Here is a 24,732-nt window from a genome sequence, read left to right on the forward strand (position 1 = left end):
TGGGGCTCAGTGAAGCAGTGTTGGAAGGAATCTGGGACAAAAGCAAATTGGGGAAATTTTCTTGAAGCTTTAAAAAGAGAAGTACTTTTCTGATTCTGTGTGGGAAAGAAAGGAAGTAGAATTCATCGAGCTGCAACAGGAAAATCTAACTGTGGAACAGTATGCAGCCAAATTTGTTGAGTTGTCGAGGTATGAGCCACATATCATCAATACTGAGGCACGAAAAGTAAGTTTGAGAGGGGTCTTAGGTCAAAAATAAGGGGGAAGGTGATATCAGCGAATCTGAAGGTTTTCCCCCTTTTGATGGATTTAGCCAGGAAAATCGAGAGGGACTGCGAAGAGTCCCAGGTTGGGGAAAACTGGAAGATGAGACCAGCCCAGTTTGGAAACTTGGGGAGAAAAGCTCAACCACCACCGAAGAGGAACTTTAGGGGGGGGATCAGAGAGGCAAGAAGATTCAAAGAACATTGCCGAGCGATGTAAGAGAGAGTCTTCTCTCAACTTGCCCACACTGTGGGAAAGATAATCACTTGGCGGCTGATTGCCGGAGGAAGACCGGGGTGTGCTTTAGGTGTGGCAAGCCAAGCCACCAGATTAGAGATTGCCCAGTCAAGGAACCAAAGAACTGACCAAAGACTCAAGGTCGGGTGTTTGCTCTTACCGAGCAGGAGGCCAAGGCATCAACTTCAATTATCAAAAGTGCGCTCTCCACTTATGGCATTGAAGCTAAATTCTGGTTGATCCTAGATCTACACACTCTTTTGTTGCACCCCACTTTGCATGCCACATAAATGTTAGGCCTTCTTTGCTTGATTGGACATTGGTAATATGCACACCTATGAGGGAATATATAGAAACCGATACTGTTTATAAACATTGTGGGGTTTTGCTTGAAGGGTGTGTACTACCTATAGATTTGATATTGTTAGATATCCAAGACTTTGACGTTATTCTGGGCATGGATTGGCTATCCACTCACCATGCTACTGCGGATTGTCATGATAAGACTGTAACCTTAAGATGTTCAAACCAGCCTGAGTTAAACTTTATTAGTGTCAAAGATGTTTCCCCTCTGCATTTTATTTTGGCTATTCGGGCTTCCCGAATACTGGCTAAAAGATGTGTTGAGTATCTAGCTTACGTAGTGGAAAATCGGGATAACCGGTCTAAGTTAGAAGAAATACTGGTGGTAAGAGATTATCCAGAGGTCTTTCCTGAAGAGTTAACCTCTCTGCCTCCAATTAGAAAAATAGAATTTGAAATCGATGTGGTCCTTAGCACTGCCCCCATCTCTAAATCCCCTTATAGGATGGCCCCAGCTGAACTAAAGGAATTGAAAGAACAATTACAGGAGTTACTGGAGAAGGGTTTCATTCGGCCTAGTGTATCTCCCTGGGGTGCACCTATCCTGTTTGTTAAAAAGAAGGATGGGTCTTTGAGGTTATGTATAGATCATCGGCAGCTGAACCAAGTCACTGTAATGAATAGGTACCCCTTGTCAAGAATTGATGATCTCTTTGACCAACTCCAAGGGGCCCAAGTTTTTTCCAAGATTGACCTTCGGTCAGGTTATCATCAGCTGCAAGTCAAGGAAGAAGATGTCCCTAAGACTGCATTCAAGACTCGTTATGGTCATTACGAGTTTTTAGTAATGCCGTTTGGACTAACTAATGCCCCAACCGTTTTTATGGATGATGAATATGGTTTTTAGACCCTTCTTAGATGACTTTGTAATAGTCTTTATAGATGACATCCTGGTGTACTTAGGAATCGAGAAGAGCATGAACGGCAGTTGAGGATGGTTCTTCAGATCCTGAAGACAGAAAAGTTATATGCTAAGTTGGGGAAAAGTGAATTTTGGCTTCCAAGCGTGGCCTTCCTTGGGCCCGTTGTTTCGAATGATGGGGTCGCAGTTGACCCTTGTAAGATTAAGGTAGTACTAAAATGGGGAAGGCAACGAATGTAACGGAAGTCCGTAGTTTTCTGGGTTTGCTGGGATACTATAGGAGTTTTAGAAGGCTTCTCGAAGATAGTGCTTCCCTTGACTCACTTAACCCAAAAGGAAGTGGAATTTATATGGTCAGATGACTGTGAGAAGAGTTTTCAAGAATGAAAGAAGAGATTGACTACGACCCCAATACTAACCTTGCCCGAAGGAAACACAGGCTTTGTGGTCTACACTGATGCTTCCCGTAAGGAACTGGGGTGTGTGTTAATGCAACACGGGAAACTTATAACCTATACCTCTAGACAATTAAAGCTGCATGAGCAAAATTACCCAACTCATAACTTAGAGCTCGCAGGCGTAGTCTTTGCTTTAAAGGTTTGGAGACATCATCTCTATGGAGCCCAGTTTAAGATATTCACAGAGCATAAGAGCCTCAAGTATTTATTTTCTCAAAAGGAGTTGAATATGAGACAAAGAAGATGGATGAACCAACTAAATGACTATGACTGCACCATCAATTACCAACCGGGCAAGACAAATGTAGTTGCCGACGCTTTAAGTCGGAAACCCTTGATATCAGTAACCCATCTGATGGCCCGAGAGATGAAACTGTTAGAAGATGCAGTAGAGTGGCGCCCGACTTTACCCTCTAGTTCTGGGGCAGGAATAATTGCGGGTATAAGAGTGGAACCTTAGCTCTTTCAACAAATTCGGGTAGTATAAAAAGACAGACCCCCAGCTTATGACAATCCTGAAAGAATTAAAGCAGGGAAGAAAGGAGGATTTTTCTATTGACAACGATGACTTGTTAAGATTAGAGAATGGGTATGTGTCCCAAATGATGGGAATATCCAGAGGGTCATTTTAGAAGAGGCACACCACTCCCATTATACTATATACCCAGGAAGCACAAAAATGCATCAGGATTTAAAGAAGACTTTCTGGTGAAATAATATGAAAGAGGGAGGTGGCACAATTTGTTTCTAAATGTTTGGCCTATCAGCAAGTAAAGGCTAAGCACTAGAGACATGTCGGGCTGTTGCAACCCTTGTTTGTGCCTGAATGGAAGTAGGAGCACATCACTATGGACTTTGTATTTGGGTTGCCAAGATCAGACACTGGACATGACAATGTTTGGGTTATTGTGGATCGATTAACTAAGGCTGCACATTTCTTACCAGTCCGCACTACCTATACCCTGAATAAACTAGCTCACTTGTATGTCAAAGAAATAGTAAGGCGGCATGGAGTACCTATTAGTATTGTGTCTGATAGGGACTCTAGATTTACTTAGAGGTTTTGGAACAGTCTGCAAACAGCCTTGGCGTCGAGACTTACTTTTAGTACTACTTTTCACCCCCAGACCTATGGACAATCAGAAAGGACCATTCAGACCTTATAAGATATGTTAAGGGTCTGTGTTGCAGACTTTAAATGAAAATAGGATGATCACTTACCTCGATAGAATTTGCATATAACAACAGTTTCCATGCCAGTAATCAAATGACACCTTTTGAGGCCCTGTATGGGAGAAAATGTAAATCACCAATATGTTGGGAAGCAGTCAGCGAAAGGAGACTGTTAGGTCCAAAAATTGTTCAAGTAACATCAGAAAAGATCGCACTAATTCGAGAAAGGCTTACAACTGCTCAGAATCGACAGAAGAGTTATGCTGATAATGGTCGAAGGGACCTTGAATTTGAAGTAGGTAATCGGGTCTTTTTGAAAGTATCACCAATAAAGGGAATTATGAGGTTCGGCAAGAAATGGAAGCTAAGTCCGCGATTCATCAGACCCTTTGAGATATTAGAGAGAATTGGAGTCGTGGCATATCGGCTGACATTACCACCCGAGTTGGCTAATATTCATGATGTCTTCCATATTTCGCTGTTGAGAAAGTATTAGCCCGATCTGTCCCACATCCTGAAGTATGAACCAATACCAATCAAAAAAGACTTAACTTATATTGAGTAACCAATTGAGATTCTGGACAAAAGGGTTCAAGTTTTGCGTAACAAAGAGATTCCCCTAGTCCGGGTTTTGTAGCAGTATCATTCGTGATACGAATCAACGTGGGAGCGAGAAGATGAAATCCGAGCTATATACCCCCATTTGTTCGATTGACGATTTTGATGACAAAATTTTTTTAAAGGGAGGATGATGTAAGGACCCATACTTTTCTGGAAGTAAGTGCGCGGCAGAAGTAAGCACGGCGATTGTGCGCACGAGGCGGTAGAAGAGAGCGCGGTAGTGTGCGCGTTGCAGCGAGAGCGCAACGCCGCTAGTGAACAAGGGCCATTACCATGTAGGTAGCGCTGGCTGCGGCATTGCCATGCATGGTTAGTGTTCGCCACTTGTCTAGTTGCATGGGTTGTAAGTGCCACTTGTAGAATGCATGCTGATGTGGGAGCCACTTGTCCAGATTTTATTACCTCTTGACGCCACTTGGACAGCCACCCCACCCTCATGAGTACTTAAGCCTCCTCTCTCACCCACGTCACTCACTTTTCCCTCATCTCTTCTCTCTCTAAAAGGAAGTTTGGAGAAATAGCTTTGGAGGGCAGCCTTTGTTGGGTGGGTGAGACCTGTGACAGGAAGATTGGAGAAGGCACAATTGTTGTTTAGGTAAGTGGATTTCTACCCCTTGCATCAAGTTGTATGAAGCATGAATTAAGTATGTATGAAGCATGATTTAGCCATGAATGAAGCTCGAGTTTAAGCATGAGATGAGACACGACGTTGTATAGAAATTGGGTAAAAGAATAAGATAACATGCATATATTTGTGCTCTGTCTTTCTAGAAATTTGGCCTTCTTTGTATGAATTGTTAGGCACTGTTATCATTTTTGTTGAGCTTGAAAATTTGTGGGCTAATGCTCTTGTGAGTCTAGTTTAAGCTAGAGTTGGTGTCAAGTTGTTATCTTGGATGGATTTGAAGTTATGGAATAGTTTTTGGAACATGTCATGCTTGCACTGTGATTTTCCAGGGATTTTACCTGCTGTTGTGATAAGATTCTGACTGAACAAATGATATCTGATTAACTTCGAATTGCCACTATTAGAAAGGCCTATGAGTCTATTTTGAGTTTGATGTTTATGACTAGTTGAGATTCTTAATAGTTTTGAAGATATGCTTTGTTTTATTTATATATGTCACTGTTAGTAGACTGTGATAATTTCCAAAAATATTACTTCTGTTGATCTGAGAGTTTGACTAAGCAATGGAAGTCCAAATGATGTTAAACCACAGCCGTTGGAAATATTTCTGAGTCTATTTCAATGTTCATGTTTCCATCTTGTTCTGATTATTCATGTATGTACAGTTAAAGTTTGAAATATACCAGTAGGTCATTGTGGATAGTTTTAGTAAAAACACAATATCGATGTATCTGATGTCACGGAGTTCGAGTGACCAAAATGTGTCCATTTACTTCCAAACCACTGCCATTTGAATGGTACATAAGTAGTCTACTTACTGAGCTTATTGCTCACTCTGCTTATGTCATCTGTGTAGAGCATTAGTGCCTGATCGCTTGTGGCGAGCAGCGGACTGGTGATAGCGGGTGTTCGGAGTTCAAACCGGTTCAGGATTTTCTTCTTGGCTTTGTAGGTGCCAGGTGGCTTTGCCACTTATTATTCTTTTTAATGTAATATTTTGAGATGAATGTTAAACTTGTAAGCCTTAAACCTTATTGTAAAGACTTTTGGAGATGAATGAAATTAATGGTTTAAATTCATTCAATTTCATGTTGCTCGATGGATGAGTTTTATCTTCTTGTTGTGGTTTGCTTTGATTTCACGTTTTTAATACATGTTGATGCAACTCCCACCTGAGTGACGTACGCGACCTCCGGTCGCGATCCCGCACTCTTTCACCCTCCAGTGGGGGTCAGGGGGCGGGGTTGTGACAGGGGAGGCATAAGGGTTAGGGTTGGACGGATGAAGCCAGCCAAGAGCGAAACCAGAATATGGTCAATAGGGTCCTCAGGGATGTTGATAATGACCGGAGGTGCCGAGAGAGGGGTGGCAAAGAAACAAGCGTTCATGTTGGGAGGGATGTGGGTGGGGCATAGATCTTGCTCAGGACAAGGTAAATGAAGCGAGGGAGAGACAGAAGAGAGTGGAGCACAAAGGAATGGAGAGCAAGAAATAGGTGAAGAGGGGCGGGAAGTAGATATATATATATATATATATATATATATATATATATATATATATATATATATATATGTATATATATATATATATACACACACACAGAGGGATGGTGGTTTGCGAACAGCTAGAGGGTTTACCTTAGGCAACGGCTCAGCTACCAAGGGAAGTGATGGGGGGCTGTCAAGGAAGGTGACGGGGGGGTGCAACGAGCTGCACAACCCTCCTCCTCCAACATTAATTGAGGGCAGCTACAAGGTACAGAGAGGGATGGTGGTTTGCGAACAGGTAGAGGGTTTACCTTAGGCAACGGCTCAGCTACCAAGGGAAGTGATGGGGGGCTGTCGAGGAAGGTGACGGGGGGGGGGGGGGGGGGGGTGCAACGAGCTGCACAACCCGCCTCCTCCAACATTAATTGAGGGCAGCTACAAGGTACAGCCAAATGGAGTAGACAATGACGGTTCAGCAGGGCAAAGGGGCTGCATGGGAGGGTCATTAATTCACGGCTGCTCCATCATCCCAACCGAGGTTGTTAGGTGGTATGCGTCTGTCGCATTAGACACGTCTGGAAGACACATGGTCAAGGATGAGTTGCCTGATTGTAAATGGGGGGTCTGAAGAAGGGGGTGGTGGTGGAGGAGGGGTAGGCAGCAGTGGGGGATTGGGTAAAAACATTTTTGCCTTGCCGACATCCTCACGGTAACCCCGACGATTTCGATAGGAAATGCAGTGTTTCCTTGCTACCAGAGTCCATTCGTTAGGGGGGTTGGTACCATGCTCCAAAGCAAAGCAAGCGAGGCTGCCATGCTGAACTATGCAGTTGGACAGAGGGTAGGCCGTGGACCAGGAGATGAAGACCTGATGGAAGGCTCCATCCACTTCGAGCCAAATAAAAGCGGGGATAGTCCCGGGGTATAGCACCTCGATTATCATCAACAAAGACTCGAGGGGAAGGCTGTCTAGTGACTTCCAATTCACCCTACAAAGGTACCACAGGCCTCAGTACCACAAGCCTCAGCAATGGCCTTGAAGGTATCCATGCACCAAGTAGGCAGAGGAACGGCAGAGACTTTAAGCCAAACTTTCTGTAGACGATAGGCACCCGGGTCCCCCGACCATTTGGAGAGATGGAGAGCAGCCCCGTGAAAGTAGCTCACAGAAGAGTTGTCGAGGATAGAAGAAGCGACATCAACAGATGGGAAGGAGAAGAGGTAGGAACCGTTAGAGAGTTGCCTACAAGCCAGGCCAAGTTCCTTCCATAAGGTCCTGCTCCATTTCTTGATGCCCTTGGAATCATCTCTCTGGGGATAGAAGACCCCCACTAGAGAGGATCTGAACTGAAGAAAAGTTAAGAAGAGGAGGAGATTGATATGATGGAAGGAGGGCGGAGAAGAGAAGAAGAGGGGCGAGAGGTAAGAGAAAGAGAGAGGGAGGGGTGGGAGCCATTTTCATATTGGAGAAGGTTTGGCTATCACTATGCCCACTAGTTCTTGAATATTATTGGTCATGGTTTAGACATGCATTACATTAAAGATTTTTATGCCAATGCTTATAATCCGTGCGGATCTGGACCTTCAAAGAATTTTCAATGCCCAATCCACCCAACCCAACGTTTCCTCTTGTGGGGGCCCAAAACCCACCTTTAAGACATTTTTACAATTCCTCTTGCACACTTGAATTAGGTTCGTGGAAAAAGGTCGAAGAGTTTTAGTCAGATCCACCGCCCAAATTCTGGACTCACAAGGTTCTCATTTGAGTATAAAGTGGCTCTAATTTTAAGGGAACTCATATTTCTTTCTCCACTCCATTTTTCGTCTAGAAAGCCACGATTGTTTTTCTGATGCCACCACTTGGTGAGCAGGACCAACATATTTTATTCTTCTTCCTTACTTGTGATGTTGCACAAATTCCCTATATTGGGGCTGTAAGATTATGAGTTGTACTTTGCATATTTATTTATTAATGAAAATCGGTCCCTCACTAACTTACCCAAAAAAAAAAAAAAAAAAGACTCCACTTCTCACTTTTTGTTTTTTTTTCCCTAAAATGTCCTCTCTTGGAATCTTTTTGTTGATCTAGATTTGAGGCAAAACCTGAACCCTCATAACACAATATGTACATTCTCACTCACAAAGCAGCGACATTCTATGATTTCAACTGCACCTAAACAAGCTCCTAAAGTGGCAGTTAAAAGGAATTTGATCGGGGCATTGGTGGTTTACGGTACAGGTGCCTCAACATAACGTCTTAGGCTCCATTTTCATTGGTAACACTTCCAAAAATCAGTAGTCAAATAAACCACCCAAAGCACAAACTGGCCATCACCTAACACACTACCCAACATGGCTAAAACATGTTGTGATGGGCATCCACATGAGCCACAAATGATGGGATTATTGTATACAATGAGACCATTTACATTTGATATAAGGAAGTCACAATTACTTATAACTATTCGAGGAGAAATCGATAATATGGTTGTATTACAAAGTTCGAGAAAAATCTTTCAAAAGTTGAGCTTGATCAATGAATAAATGCAGCAATTTAATTTCACATCCAATAATGAAGATTAATTGTAAGATAAATAGTTTATCGTATACTTTTTTTTATAAAGGATACATCAACCTTTGTGCCCTAATATTATAATGCATGCTGATAGTAAGTCCCCTCCTCCTCTCTCTCTTTCTCTCCATGAGTTTCACACAACGTTTTGCAAAACAAACAGCGTGCAACCTTTAAAACCTGAACTACTATTAAAAGAGCATTAATAGGCATGGGATGATTTGTTGAGAACAAATAGAGGCAATATGATTGTTGAGAACAAACAGAGGTCATAAGGTTTCTTTGCCTCTACTTCATCAACAAAAGATTGGTTCGATTATTGACTGCCCATAGTCATATTCAACAAGTCAAAGAATATAAATTTTTCACCCAACAAATTAACAACGTTACGAGGATTATACCAACCGGAGAAGAGTTGAAGGGTTTGGTTCAATTAAAATCAATCCAAAGACCTAAACCTTGGTTAAACCCCTTAGACCAAATCTTAGAAAATAAAAGACAGATATAAAAATAAGAATTTTAAATATGAAATAGTATAGTACAAAAAATTTGCCTAACTTCATTTAGCTAGTTAAAATAATAAATCTTACTAGCCAAAATCAGTCAAACATTAATTTGAACACTTCTTATTAAACCAATTTTTAGTTTAGACCAAACTGATCAAGGCACAAGTCAGCAATCCGATAACTCAGACCGGCCAGTCCATTCCAAAACCCACCAATGTAGTACAAAAAAAAGCAAGGTCCCCAAGTGATAGGCTTTTAGCACATGATTCCTCACTTTTAAGGTTCCCACCTCTTAGTTCCATCATCAAGAAGAGGCCAAGAATGTATGAGTGTGACTAGTGCCAACTCCTAACTTAAGGTCTTGCAGGCAAAAGGCATAAAACAAAGTCATAATCACCACTAGTTGTTAGATGTAAAATCATACTAATAGAATATATCATATTTACGAACAAAGTTCCAAAAAAAATTCTTTTAAACTTGAGCACAATCAAAGGCAATGTTCCCAACTATCAATTCCTATATCAGACAGACAGCTATGAGTGATTGCGACCTTCTGTACCAAAGATAAATAGACTTGTATAGTTTTTGTTACATCACAATCGCAAAAGAACAATAAGTCTGTCTCTCTCATAAGAAAGCAACTAATCCTATCCCTCTGTATTAGATGGCACCACATTTAATCTCTCTCTCTCATATGAAAGCAACCAATCCTATCCCTCTCTTTTACATGGCACCACATTTAATCTCTCTCTCGGATGAAAAAAGAAGTACAAGAAGAGGACTGAAAAATAGTCTCCCAACATTTGAGCTAGATGGAAAAATCTCATAAGCCCGTGAACAAGCCGATTCCAACCTAAGAAACCAATTAAAACAAAAAAGGTTCAATAAGCATTTCAAATGTTTATACTAGCGTTTCAAATATCAGAACAGGGCCCCAACTTGCGAGGATCCCATTCCAATTGGACCCTTCGGGCTTGAGTGATACCCAAGACAGGTTGATATCTAACAAAGAGATTAAAAATAATAATAATAAAGTAGCTAAAAACCAGATAATCGAGCCGATTTCCAGCTGATGAACTCGATCTTACTCAAGCGATTCAGGATCGGTTGGATTGATGATTTTTCGTCACCGCTTTACACATTCTTGACTAAACACTAAAACCAAATATATATTAAGCTCTCTCCAACAAAAGAAGCATAGGAGCGCATAAAGAAAACTGAAGAATTGTCTCATGCGCAAGTTCAAAAAGCTAATATGCCCAAAGAAAATGACACTATCAGCCTTTAAGGAAATGGTCCAATAAGCATTTCACATCAAAATTGATAGGCTTCCGAATATTTATACAATCTTGACTATTCAAATCCAACATAAAGTTGATCCCATGAAAAAACAAAGTAACCAACAGGCTGTGAATCTCTCACCATTTTCAGACTCCAGAATAATACCTCAATCAATCATTTTTGGTGTACTAAAAGCCGTATGTCCATCTTGTGTGGCCCCATCTATCATCTAATAGAATCCCCAAAGTTATAGTGTACGCTCCAGAAAGTTTCAACTCTTCAATGATTTTCTCGAAGCTGAGAGAACAAAAAACACCATAATTGTTGTCGTCATCATCATCATCATCTCTCTCTCTCTCTCTCACACACACACCCACAAACACACAGAGCATGCACATACACAAATGGCACGGAAACTTAAAAGAGGGTATTTGTGACCAAAATATCAACTATGCTAATAGAAATGAAGAACATGTGAACTATAATCAACGAGGCAAACATTTTCTGCATAAAATTTACAAAAAATTTAGATATATCTGAAAAACACAGTACAGTTTTTCTTTCCTATGTGTGTTTCCTTGACAAAGAAATAGAGTTTAACTTCTACCAACCACAATTAAAAACTTTTCATGATGGCTGGATGTGTAGAAGCTAGAATATATCATGCAAAGTCATGTATGAGGTGGACTATCGCATGCACATTTGAACATAAATCCACTTGTGAAAGCATTTTTGTTGACAAAGCAAGGTTGTGGAAACATAATAAAATGTATGCATTAACAACCAAACCCACAAAAAAGCCCCAAACCATGCATAGCTAGTCTTGTTTAACCTTATTAAATAACATTTGGAACAAAAGGGCAATCATCCAAAGAAAAAAAAAAAAAACACTTTGAACAAAATGGCAGCATCCCTTGCAGTAATTCCTGATGCAAGTGTGGGTACACATACACACTCGCATGCATGTAAATGCATACAAATGAACATACACAAGGTATCCTTACCCAAATAATTATACATAAATGTATGGAAGCAAATAGTTCCACATGTTGTACACACATGCACACACACACAAAAAAAAAAAACACAGTTTCAACTTAATTGGGCAAAACATAAGAAAGGTAAGTGTTACAACTTCAAAACAAGTCAGAGAACAGCCAATTGATGGCCTTTCGTGATAGTGAACAGTAAGCCACTCAAACACCCTTTTGCAATTGCCAGAAATAGTGCTATAAAGGAAGCACTTGAGTAAGATGTTTTGGCCTATCTCAAAAAGGTTGGACTCTTTTCGTACATCAGTGTGTATTTTTTTTCTTTTGGATATTGTTAACCTTAAATTGATAAGAAAGAGAAGTACAAAAGCTTGGCGATCCACAAAGGAGGATGCTCAAGGGAAAAGAGACCAGAAAAGCGGTATCGAATCTCATGTGAATGAGCAAGGGGGAATGAAGCAACAGAATCAACAAAAGGTTGAAGGATTTTATCATCTAATGGGAAATGTATAAAACGGCAAAACCATAATCCACTTGAGTCATCACCACCCAACAATGGGATGAATGAAAAGAGAGAGCCATCACCATCCAATAAAAGGATGAGAGAGAGAGAGAGAGAAAGCAGGACCCAGTGTTTGCAAAATCGAACCGGAACGGTTAATCGGACATGGGGTTAGGAGCGGTTTGAACTGGACCCGGACTAACCGCGGCGGTTAACCTGACTAACTGGTCAAGTAGATTTTTTAAAAAAACTAGGTTAAAAACTCTCAAAATATTAAAAAAAAAAACTAAAAATATGTAGACTAAATGTATAATATCTTATTACATACATTTATTTTACAAAAAAAAAATTGAAACAACTTTTTATAAAGTAATATTCGAATACTATGGTCATGTGCTTGAAAATAGCTTAGGATATTTTTTTGAAGATATTTTTGTCATATAATATAGAAAAAACTGCCCATATTGATAAAAAATATATATAATTTTACTACACAAAATGAAATTTTTCTTTTTTAGAAAAATCATTTTATCAAATGAGGGATGATTTGAAATTAAGATCGTTGCATAACTCTCTCTCTCTCTCTCTGGAATCGGGCCAGATCAGGATCGGCCAGTGACTGATCCCGAGTTAGTCGGCCGATTTTTTTAAAAATGGTTGATCTTTTAAAGGCTATTTCCATAACATTCCAAAAACTTGATAGAGAATGAACAAAATAAATAAATAAAGAAAAAGGAGAAGAACAAAGCACATACAAGATGGTGTAGTGTTTCATTGAACATAAGGCAACCATAATTTTTACATGCACTTTAAAAAACAAAATATCCCATTTCCATAATTACAAATATAAATATATCAACTTAAAAAAAAAGATAGCTAAAAAATCGAGCGACATTATCATGCCCTTATCAAAAAGAAGAATCAATTTCATCAATAAATAATTTTATCAAATGAATAATTTTATTAAGCAAAATAGAAAAACACTTCCCATATTCATCAAAAAAATGTAATTTTATTAAAAAAATCATAATTCTATTAAAAAAAATTTATTAAGCAAAATAGAAAAATATTTCTCAATTTTATCAAAAAACATAATTTTCTTCAACAAAATATCTTTTTTAGAAAAATCGACATTTCAAAAACCCAAAAAATGAAGCAACATTTCGAGCAAGAAACGACCCTCAATGTTTGGATAATTGAAAAAATAAACATACATGCATTGTAAAGGCTTCGATCATCTTTCAAACGCACCCAATATCATCAAAAAATATTAGCTATTTTTTATTTAATTGAAAAAATTGCGGAAATTCGAGATCTATGAAATTTTCGTTTATGATGCAACGAAAAAATTGATATAAAAAAATTTACTCAATAATAAATAAACATAGTAATTTTATTTGAGCTATAAAGCCTCAATTATTGAAATACACAACTTAATTTGACAAAAAACAACCAATGACAAAAAATCCGTTTTTTAGGTAGAAGACAGGTTCTTGGAGCAGCAACCATTCGGGCTAAAATAAACCCTTTATTGTTTTGTTTTATGATCAAATTAAAGCTTGAATCTAGTAAATACTTCGAATAGCAATCAAACCCCTAAACTTTCTTGAAGAATCATTAGGTATTGAGGAGATTATTGAAAGAATGGCGGAAGTTTTCAAAAACCTAAAAAAACTGCCATTTCAATCCAAGAAACTCGTTTTTTTCAATGTTTAAATCCAAATTTATTGTTTTAGATTCATTATATAGTGATTTAAACCATTAAAACACGAAAAAAAACCAAAATATGGCCACAAACCGAATAAAAAATGGTGAAATTTGGATTCACAGTTTTCCTTCTACAAATAACGGTTTGAATTTGAAATAACGCTGTCATTTATAAGTTACCGTTATTTACCATAAAACGCTGTTATAACGACGAACCGGTCCGGTAAGCTGAAAACCGGCCGGTTTTTAGAAAATATCGCCGGTTCGACATCGAACCGGCCGGTTTTTGTACCAATTTTTTTTGAAGATGAGCGTCTATTGAGTAGTACCGCAAAACCGGCCTTAACCGGAATCAATACCTTGCCGATACTGATCTAACCGCCTTGCCGATACTGATCTAACCGGCCGGTTCCGGTTTGGACCGGCCGGTTTTACGAACAATGGCAGGACTTAATGGATAGCTTCCACTCTCTTTCCATCAGTGTCCATTATTTCATTGGACAGTGACGACCCACCCCAATGGCAAACTTCACTTTCCACCTCCGTCATTATTCCGATTGACTATGGTTTTGCATGGTCCATTGGATTATAATATACTTTAGCAAAGTTAAAATAAGATAGAGGAATCACAATAAGAATGGATAAAAAGTAGAAACAAACCTCTAATACAGGATCCTCCAAAGCAAGTTAGCCGACATTTGATGGAAGCTTCCTCCAATGGGGTCGGCCTCTCTGTAGCCATCCTCAAGTCCCAAACCTTTATGAACCCATCCGACGATGCAGATGCGATGATGTATGGAGCATCATCACCCTGGTCATATCTTTCCCCAAAAACAACAAGGCCTTTTAGACGAGTCGAATGTGCATTTTCAAAGGAAAATGCAACCTTCCCAGTCATTGGATCCCATGCTCTCACACTACAATCTTCTCCACCGGTAAATAGGAGGCCATTCTGTTATAAATGAGTCAAATAACCATATATTTGTAATAAACACACGCGTGCAAGCACACACACATATATGACAGGTCAAGAGCTGGTTTATGCCATATTTCAGTAATGAATGGCATAAATAGAAGAATTTTGAGTGAAAAAGGTAAACATATTTTTACAAAGTATTGACAATAAAACAGGATATCATAAATTTATTTTGCAAAAAGGGTGTATGTCTTTGATGTTAGCGTTATGACAATTCCTTTCTTAGAGGCTGTCTATCTATGCTGCATACATGTGAGAATTTCTGCACTTTATTTCTTATTTAGGGTTCATAAGAGTTTTCACTAATTGTAAATAAAGAATTTCTAAGTACCATATTTTATAATAAACTGCATGAAACATATAGAAAACATATACATAAACAAAAAGAAGGTAGTAAAAAAGAATCGAGCTGCTAAAAGATAGGTCATTTCCAATCAACTTGTCTAGAGCAAAAGGAATCAACATTGCAGAATCTTTACAGATTCTAAGAAAAAGAATATTTCTTAAAAAAAAAGCTCCCAAGAAAAAAGATGCCCACAGAATGTCCACTAAAGCAAGTCCAAATGCTCGATATATTCACTGGGGAAAAGAGAGGGATTTTGGAGGCAAGTGTGAGGGTCTTCTCTATTCACAGGTGCTTCATGGATTGGATGCAACAAATATTAGAAGGAAGAAAATTTATAGTAGGCATCAACCTTATACTACAGAAGTAAGGTGCATCTCGAAAAGCCATTGGAAAAGGTTGTTTTGATGCTATAAAACCCTTCAATTGATCATCTCAAACTCAAGATATACAAATATAAATAAAAATGATTTCAAGTCCTATAAAAAGTGCAACTTGGAACATATTATCTGGAACACCCATTTTCAAAATTTTCAAGTGATTTTAGATCTGCTTTATTTACACCATTTTTCGAGATTTAAATTTCATGACAAAGGGTAAAAATACATTTTCAGACCATTGTAAAAACTTTTGGCGCCAAAACTGCATCTTCTGACAAAGTTCAGAGTTGTGCCTTACTTTGATTGTTTAATGTTGACACACCTTATTGCAAACCACAACCACATTAGAAATGCTAGAGAAAGGCATCAATTGGTTGGGTGTAGGGAAAGTCCCAACATGTAGAGCCTAACATAGCTAGAGCAAGAAAAGATGTCCTAGAGTACAAAAGTTGGGTAGCAAATAATTAAAGGTGATGGTCAGCAACTCAGCGTACAGCTTTTTTCACTCTAGCAAGCTGAAGTGTCGAGCTCAGAACTTAATTAAGCAGGTAAATGAAATACTCTCACATGACAAAAAGATATTTGGAGAGCCATCCGTTCTTTCTTTGAGGTTATTCCTCTAGAGTGTACTCGAGAATGTTTATTACTTAACTGAATCCCCAAGCTGGCTAAGGATATTTGCACAAAGTTGCTCAGTAGCAATATCTCCAAAGAAGAGATCTTACAATTCATATAGTGTAGCTTGTGCTAGCTCAGATGAATCTTCCAAGAAGCTTTTATAGAATCACTGTGAGATAATTAAAGTTGACATCTAGTTTTTTGGTAGATTAAATTAAGGGGACTTCTTTGATGCGACAATTGCCTTGATGGAAGTGATCATTTCTATAGCAGCTCTCTCGACCCACACAGCTTTCATTCCCAATTCCACTTATGCAACTCCTATTCATGATTCAGACCTATCGGCCTTTGCTAACATTTCTAAGATCATCTCAAAATTCAAGAGTAAGCCCCAATAGGTTTTATCCCAAAATCCCTAAATAAGGAGCCTCTATCAGGAGAAATTCATCATGAGAAGTGCACCATAAGCTCTGAAATTATTATAAGCTTAAGGAAAGTATATAACCTAGCTAACAAAGGTAGATCAAGTTTTCCAAAAAAAAAACCAAAGGTAGATCAAGTTTTGGCTATTCTACCAAAGTAGAATAGCAATTCCATTTTGAGATAATCAAGGTTAAAAAATGCGGATGCGGCCGCCTAGGCCTTCAGAAACAAAGGCGGCCTAGATGACTCCTGTTTTTTCCAACTTAAGTTGCACTTCGAGACATTTATCAAACTGATTTACAATTGACGAAAGCAGTGCAATAAATTAATATAGCTACCCAAGACTGTTACATGCAAAAAGCTTTATCGACAAGTGGCATAAAAAGTCTAATCCTTCCATATATTAATTAAAATTAAATTAATACTATCTTTTTGGTTTACCAATAAATTAATATAGCTACTCAGGGTGGCATAAAATATCTAATCCTTCCATTAATTAATTAAAACTGAATTAATATTTTTTGGTTTACCAATAAATTAATATAGCTGCTCATGGTTACTATTAAAAAAATCTAACCCTTCCATCTATTAATTAATACCAGTTTTTGGTTTGGTATTAATTCAGCTAAATGAAGGTGCAGGTCAAGGCGGCGCCTAGTCGCCTGCATTTTACGCCGCCTAGGAAGGTGCCTAGATGGACCCTCCTAGAGCATGCCACATTGCCCACGACTAAGCAATTTGGAAAAAAAACTGCCTAGGCAGCAAGGGGCCAAATTTTCGTTCACTGGAGATAACCAATGTTTTGGCTTTAATAGAGAATGGATATGTTGATTTCAGGTCATTGAATCACTTCATTTCTCGATTTCTGGGAATGGGGCAGCTTAGGAGGTCGTCCAAACCCAGTAGCTATTCAAGACTATTGAGAATACACACTCCTATGCTATCCTCACTCCAGCAATGAAAATCTATTTACTTCTAAAATGTGGTTCAAAATATAAGCACCACACTATACGTTGGAAGGAGAAGGTCCTGCCATTTATTTAAGATTTCTATCCTTCCAGATACTTGATTGCTGGATTATGATGCATTATGCAGCGAGTTGATCAGTGCTCCTAAATCTAAGTGTTTCTCTCCTCTTTTCCTCAAGGTTTGCAAGGGTAATAGCAGAGTGATCCTAATCCTTCTTCATTATTACTTTGTAAGTAATGGTTTTTCTGTTAAATTCATTCAATGACAAGAGTCTCTCGATCTGTAACCTTGTAGAACATAGTATTGCATTTATCATGAGATCAATAAAAGATTTTTGGCATGGACTGGCCTGGACTAGCATGGACTTCTGGAAATTTGGAAAAATCAATATAGCCTCCAGTACAAAGAAATCATTCTAGTGAAGACTCGTTCAGACATCAGCAAACAACTTAAACAATACTATGCTTTGTTACGATGCAAATACAATGCGCTATTGTGATGCAAGGAGAAAATTAAACTGGAACAATAACAATAACAATAAAATAAACAATTGTTGAGAGAATAAACCCTCTCAGGGTCCGCAAGGGAATCCACCCCAAAAAACAAGGTCTACAAGATAATCCACCCCAAAAACAAAGTCTGCAAGGGAATCCACCTCAAAAAGATCTTATCACAGGATCAACTTTATTCAACTCTCATCCTCAGATCATTCTCTGATCTGTTTATAATGAGGGACCTCTTCCCGTTAAATACACTTCAAATAAAATAAATAAATAACCAAAAAAATCCATACTTCCCCTATCTTCTCTCTCTTAACCTCATGTGCCACCTCTCTCTCCCTATTTTTTCTCTCCCCCTATTTTCTCTCGCCTCCCTATTTCCTTAAATCCTCACGCACCAAAATTTCCCAATCTTTATCTTCCCCATAAATCATCTCTATCTAAATCTCCTATAAATCTCTAGGTAAATCTCCCAAATCTATCAAAATAGGAAACCTAAATCTCTTTGCCCAATATTCATATCCCCAATCCTACTAAAACGCACACCCCACCTTATTTATGCGCACTTTCTAAATTTTTATCTGCATCATATTGTTTGTGAGATGGGTCTTTTTGAAGAACTGATTTTGCCAATAAATTTAGCGAGCACTGGACATCAATGCTTGGTAGGCACTTTTTAATTCAGGATTAATGTTTTGAATCTAAACACAAATTCAAAGATCAAACATGGATCTCCTAGGTAGTGCAACACAACTTAGGGAAAGCTAGCTGTGTGGTTGATGAAGTGGACAAATGAGTAGAGTATGGAAAATAGAGTTTCGAACCTTGTCATCTCTGTCTCCAAAGAAATCCTTCCTTCTAGTGGATTGCTCAATAGAGATTGTCTAGATAGATTTCTAGTCAATCAGGATGCATGAAATTATTATTGGTTCCGTTTCACTATTATCTTGTAGGTTTAGTTTTACTGTTATAGATAGTCATTTTGTGTTGCTAAATTTAATACAGCTGCTTAACTAGCAAAACACGGGAGCTTAGTTTCTAGACCCACATTTCAGAAACTGTTCCCATCTGGGCAATTTAGACTGTTCATCAAAGAGGGAAAGCAGGCATAAAAATTGGTTCCAACCCACTCTCTCAAACGACCACCCACCACCAACACCACCACCCCCCTCCGCAACTGAATTACGGAGGAATAGTGGACAATTTCTAATGGCTACCTAAGATACCAAAAGTTGGGACTTGTGAGTAGGGTGTTAGGGAAGAATTAGACTTTTGGAGAGAGGGACAAGGACTTTGTAGATATGTCAGAAAGTGACGAGGTGTTTCAATTAAAATTATGGACAAAATACAAGTTTGTCACATAATAGTTATTGCTATGGGCTTCAACATGGGGTTATTGCCATGATTTTTTCTTTTTTTTGGAAAGTGATGTTCCTATCAAAAGTTGATGTTTACATCCTCTAGAGAATCAACAGTCATGAGACTTACTAGCCATAGACCCTTTAAATCAACCACTAAAAAAATGTCAATTCTTCATAATCCAAAACATTTCATTCATAATCATATTGATTTGACTGCCTCAATGTAAAATTAAACGTAAATTTGTATGCAATGGAACATTATAAGAAATAACAGGAAATGACAATTTAAAAGGTTGCTACTTTTTGTGTTGGAATATCAATTCAAAGTCATTAAAACAACTGAACTTTGCTTGGTTATTAGTGGTTTCATTGTGTGTAAGTACAAAAATTCTCTTCTTTTCTATCAGACCTCTCATCAACATGTACACTTCACCCTTCTCTATTAAAAAGAAAGAAAAAAAAATAAAGAAAGAGATCGAGAGACAATAACATAAGAGAGAGAGGGAAAAAAAAATGAGAAAGAAAGACCAAACCTCAGCAGGTGCAATGCAATTGACCCTCTTCGAGTTTTCCATCGACAAAAGCAACCTCGCATCCTCTGAATCATGGCTCGAAATCACCCTCTCAGTCACCACAAAGAAGGTCTTCCCATCCAACCCATACCTAATCAATGACGCCTCTTTCTGCAACTTACAACCGAAACTCCTCCTCCCCTTTATCAAATTCGTCATACACAACTGCAAATCCCTACCAATGGACAGTCCAACCCTACCAGTTGGGTGGATTGTTAGGTCATTTACACCTTTTTTGTGAGCTCGAATCGATTTCAAGTGAACCAGAGCTTCGACATCAAAAATGGAGATGGAACCCTGCTCTGAACCAGTGATAAGATGTACAGGGAAATTGACGGATGAATTTTTAGGAGTAAAGCCATAGAAAGCCAGGCAAGAGGCGGCTCCATTGTCATGGATTAGGGCTCCAATCTCTGCTCGTTGGTTTATGTCAAATACCCGAACTGTTTCATCTGAACCTGAGGAGGCAGCAATAGGGCCTGAAACACTCAGAGCTTTGATGGGAGAGAGGTGGGCATGATGAGAGAAGATGGGGGAGAGAAACGCTTGCTCAGTTTCGTTTTCATTGTGGAGTCTGAGCTTGAAGCCCCATACTACCTGCTCATAGGTGCCTGCAACTAGGTTCATGGCAGCTAGGTTCATAATGGGTTATAGAAGGAACTGCAAGCGAAGTAGAAAGTGATGTATTGAGGCAGGTGGGTTATAGAGAGAGCTGCTAATGTTGAAATGGCAAGGAGGAAAAGGAATTGGACTTAAACCATTGATGATTATAGCGAAGTGAGCAGGGAGGGACAGAGCAGTAGAGATCCTAGAGGGCCTAGAGGGAGAGAACCAAAATGAAGAAGAGCAGGGAGCAGAAAGGATCTCTAGAGGGCCTCGAGGAGAGAACCAAAATGAAGGACAAAGGAACCAGGAGCAGAGGGAGGCAAATAGCTATTATCTTTGAAAAAAAAACAAAAAACCAAATAGCTATTACCTTAAAAAATTTTGGTACTCGTGCTCTAGCGATTTCACCTTGAAGGAACGGGAAAATGACAATCTCCTCTTCCTTCAAATCTTTACCAGTACATATTAAGCTAAGCTCAATAAAAAAGCGAAAGCAAACCTACGAGGAAGTTAAACATACGAGGAGTTAAATGGCGAATTTTTCAAAACAACGACGTTTTTTGGAAACAGTTTTAAATGGTGACTTTTTGAAAAGGTCTGAAAAAATCGCGTAGTTTTCATAAAAACGTTTTAAAGGCATTTTTTTTATAATACGATTCAAATCAGTTCAAAAAATCATATATTTTTTACCTATAATTTTTTATAAAAGATTTTTTTTTTTTTTTACTTATTTTGTTTTGTCCATTGCAGCCATTACTACTTTCATACTTTTGGAAAAAAAAAATTATTACTTCAAAAAAAGCCTAAAATAGAAATTTTTTATCGCCACTGTATTCTTCAAAGCCACGGTTTTGCAGATTGAAGGTATGAATTTTTTTTTCCCTCTTTTTTAAACTTAAACAAATAGATGCAGATTTCAGATGTTATTGTGGAAAATAATTGTGTAAATGAAATACTATTTATAGCAAATCATTTTGTAAAGTAAATCATTATGTAAAGAAATCATATACATGCAGATTGATGTGATTATTTGTTATTGTTTTTTATGAAAATACTAGTTATGGCACAAATTAGAGCTCAAAACATAGTCTTTTACTGACGAATGAGAAGCAAAGAGTATGACTATAGGACCAAGTAATCAACATTTTGTTTTTGATTATGTGATAACAAAGATAAACAATATATTGATGAATGAGAAACAGAAAGTGTGACTACAGAACCAAGTAATCAATATTTTGTTTTTGATTATGTGACAACAAAAATAAACAATATAGTGTAATCATTTGTACATATAGGATTAGTTCCCCAACCCTAATCATTCAGCTATGCTTGTTGTTTCTCTCAAGAAAATGAAAAACCCTCCTTTTTTTTCTCTAAAAGTCAGTTAGGGCATATTCACAAATCAATATAGTTAGGGCTTTCTCTCAAACAACATCCCAAATCGAATCAGAGATAAAAACCCTCTTCAAACTATCCCAAATCAGCCCTCCATCTTCCTTTTCTCTCTCTAAAAATCAGTTAGGGCTTCTTCCATTAGGGTTTGTGAAGCCGATGCCCGCTTCCTTCTTTTCTTTTGACAAAAAGATATAACTTTATTAATAATCAACGAAGATTACAACAGCGTCGAAATATCATCAGCAACAACCAACTCAGAGAGAGAAACTCATTTTTTAGCTAATGAGTCTGCCATCATATTTGCCTCTCTGTAGACATGTTGGAAAGAAAGAGTTAACCGCGGCAGAATGTCAAAGATTTGAAGGCCCAATAATTTCAACTGCCAAAGGATACGTTGATCTTTGCAGCACCATTTGATTACATTAAGCGAATCTCCCTCTATCACAAAAGGAATAGAGGGAAATTTTGTCAAAATCAGATTCAAACCTTCCAAGACCCCTGCTAATTCTGCGTGATCCGCCGTGGTAGAACCACAAGGACCAACATAGAGAAGTAGCATAGACCCTGGCGAGTCACGGATAATTCCACTGAAACATACCCGACCCAGATTCTCCAAAGCACTCCCATCCAAATTCAACTTATAACTCCCCAGTTCCGGCGGCTTCCACCTATCGCAAGGACAAACTCTAGGTACGTCTAGTTTAAAAAGATTGGCCAAATTGAGCATAACATCCGTCTGGGTTATGCCTCTCCCTTCTCTGGTGATAAAGATCCACAACCACGCAATGAGTTTGATATTATTGATAATCTTACCAAAAGAACTAACCTCCCCATCAAAAGTTCTTCTATTCCTCTCAAGCCAAATTTCCCAAATTATTGCAGGTAAAATCTTCCACAGCTTACCCCCCACTTTAGGAAGAGACACATCCCATTGAACGATGAGATCCAAAACATTTTCTGGCAAAAGTAAATGCAATCCCAAAATCTGGAAACTCCACCACCAAATTCTGGAAACAAATTCACAATGTATAAAGTGATGAGGCCCTGTTTCACCATCCTCCTTGCACATCAAACAAATATTAGTGATAATTTTTTCCCATTTGATCAAATTATCCACTGTGAATATCTTATTCTGTGCAGCTAACCACAAGAAGATCTGCACTTTATGAGGAACCGACCACTTCCAAATCAGCCGCAACGCTAGAGACCTCCAACGAACTCTATCAAAGAAAAGTAGGTTATAAACATATTTGACTGAAAGTAAACCATCATTATCTAATTCCCAGATTAACTCATTGCTGAGATCCTTCAATAATGTGAGTAAGAAATGTGAAAGATAGCTATCAATGCAATCATAAGGTAGAGTAATATTCCAAGCCACTTTATCACCCCTTACTTTCACCAAATCAGCAACATAAGCTTGAGGAAAACATATCTTTTCAAAAAGTAATGGGTGAACATACTTAAGAGGAATAGAATCTAACCACTTATGATTCCAAAAGGAAATCGACATTCCTGAACCAGGTAGCCACCTCACATTTCTATCCACACTAACCCGCTTTAAGCCACTACTTTTTTTTTATTATTGGTACCATTGTAAAAATTACATTATTGAGAACAATTATTATTTTGGTCTCATAGGTCAGTTGAAATATGATAAACACAAGTAGTCGATTGTTCTTGTATATATATGGTGTTGAGCTTCGCTCTAGCTCAAATGGCAGCGTGGAGAATGTTGGTGGTGATTCAAGTGCATTTTCTACTCACCAACACACGAAGTTGGACGAGATAAAGGAACATGTAGCAAAGCGATTCTCCATAAACTCACGTGCAATATATTTTCCCAAGTAATAAGAAACGGCTTGTCACCATAATTAGTGACAATGATTTAGAAACAATACTACTTGCACATGAAAACTACAATGAGCTCGAAATATATGTCTTTGATGGATGTGAACAAAGGAGTGGTGCTTCTCTGATAAATATTCACACAAGGTATGTTTATCATTGGTTTTATGTTTATATCTATACATTATTAAGTATTTATATCTATACATTATTAAGTTAGTCTAATAGCCTTTTTGAAGAAAACTCTCTATATTACAATACCTAGATCGAATCAGGAGCTAAATAACGCAATTGATGGCCGAGCACCTTTTGGAGTCTGAAAAGTGGACTACTATTCTCACCCCCAATGTGGAAAAGAGATTGGCAGCAAACATAAAGGGCTCTCTTTCTGTAAGTGTTATAAGGGTTTCAAGTGAAGAATTTGAAATAATTGGAGACCACAGGAGTTGCTGTGTGAACATAATCACACAAGAGTGTGAGTGTCGGGCATGGCAGATCATGGGATTGTCAAGTAAGCATGCACCTAAAGGTCTATATGTGGCCAAAAGGGATTTGTATGAATACCGTGATGAGTACTTAACAGTTACAAAGTACTAAGAGACATATTCTAAACCAGTTAAACTTGTCTCACTATATGATATGTCATTGCATGGGGAGTCATTTTCAGATGAGCCAAATGTGCTACCACCATGCACAAAACACCCTTCTGGTCGTCCTAAGAAGAAACGCATGGAGTCACAAGAGGTGGAAGTGAGACCTATTCGTTGTGGCAGGTGTGATCAACCGGGACATAATAGGGTAAGTTGTAGGGCCTCTCTCCAATAACATGTTAGTAAATTTTTCCTTTGTTATCTTCATTTACAATAGATTTGCTTTGCAAAATGGCATTTAATCTTTACGTATCTAAAAGTATTTAAAAAACTATAGCCTCTTATTTATATGTTTTTACGCTCAATATTTTATTGTTAGTAAATATATTCTTTAAAGGGTTTTATTTATTCTCGCTTATGGATATCTCTTATTTGCATCTACATGTTTGGGTTTACTTGACCGGTCTTGCAGAATCATTTGCATCATCTATTGAGAAG

At 38.3% G+C, this 24,732-nt stretch overlaps 1 protein-coding gene across 1 annotated transcript; it reads right to left on the minus strand.

Annotated features, from left to right (window-relative positions):
* Positions 1 to 10,427: 10,427 nt before the first annotated feature.
* Positions 10,428 to 20,953, minus strand: LOC18444469 (uncharacterized). The gene is made up of 3 exons (XM_011628849.3): positions 19,757 to 20,953; positions 14,314 to 14,605; positions 10,428 to 10,749 (listed from the first exon to the last, which is right to left on the minus strand). The coding sequence occupies exons 1-3, from the start codon at positions 20,435 to 20,437 to the stop codon at positions 10,724 to 10,726; spliced, it is 999 nt and encodes a 332-aa protein (XP_011627151.1). The 5' UTR covers positions 20,438 to 20,953; the 3' UTR covers positions 10,428 to 10,723.
* Positions 20,954 to 24,732: the final 3,779 nt, after the last annotated feature.

This window comes from Amborella trichopoda, chromosome 11 (genome assembly GCF_054954075.1).
Source record: "Amborella trichopoda isolate Santa Cruz 75 chromosome 11, AtrichopodaSantaCruz75HAP2 v2.0, whole genome shotgun sequence".
In the NCBI taxonomy this organism is placed as follows: domain Eukaryota; kingdom Viridiplantae; phylum Streptophyta; class Magnoliopsida; order Amborellales; family Amborellaceae; genus Amborella; species Amborella trichopoda.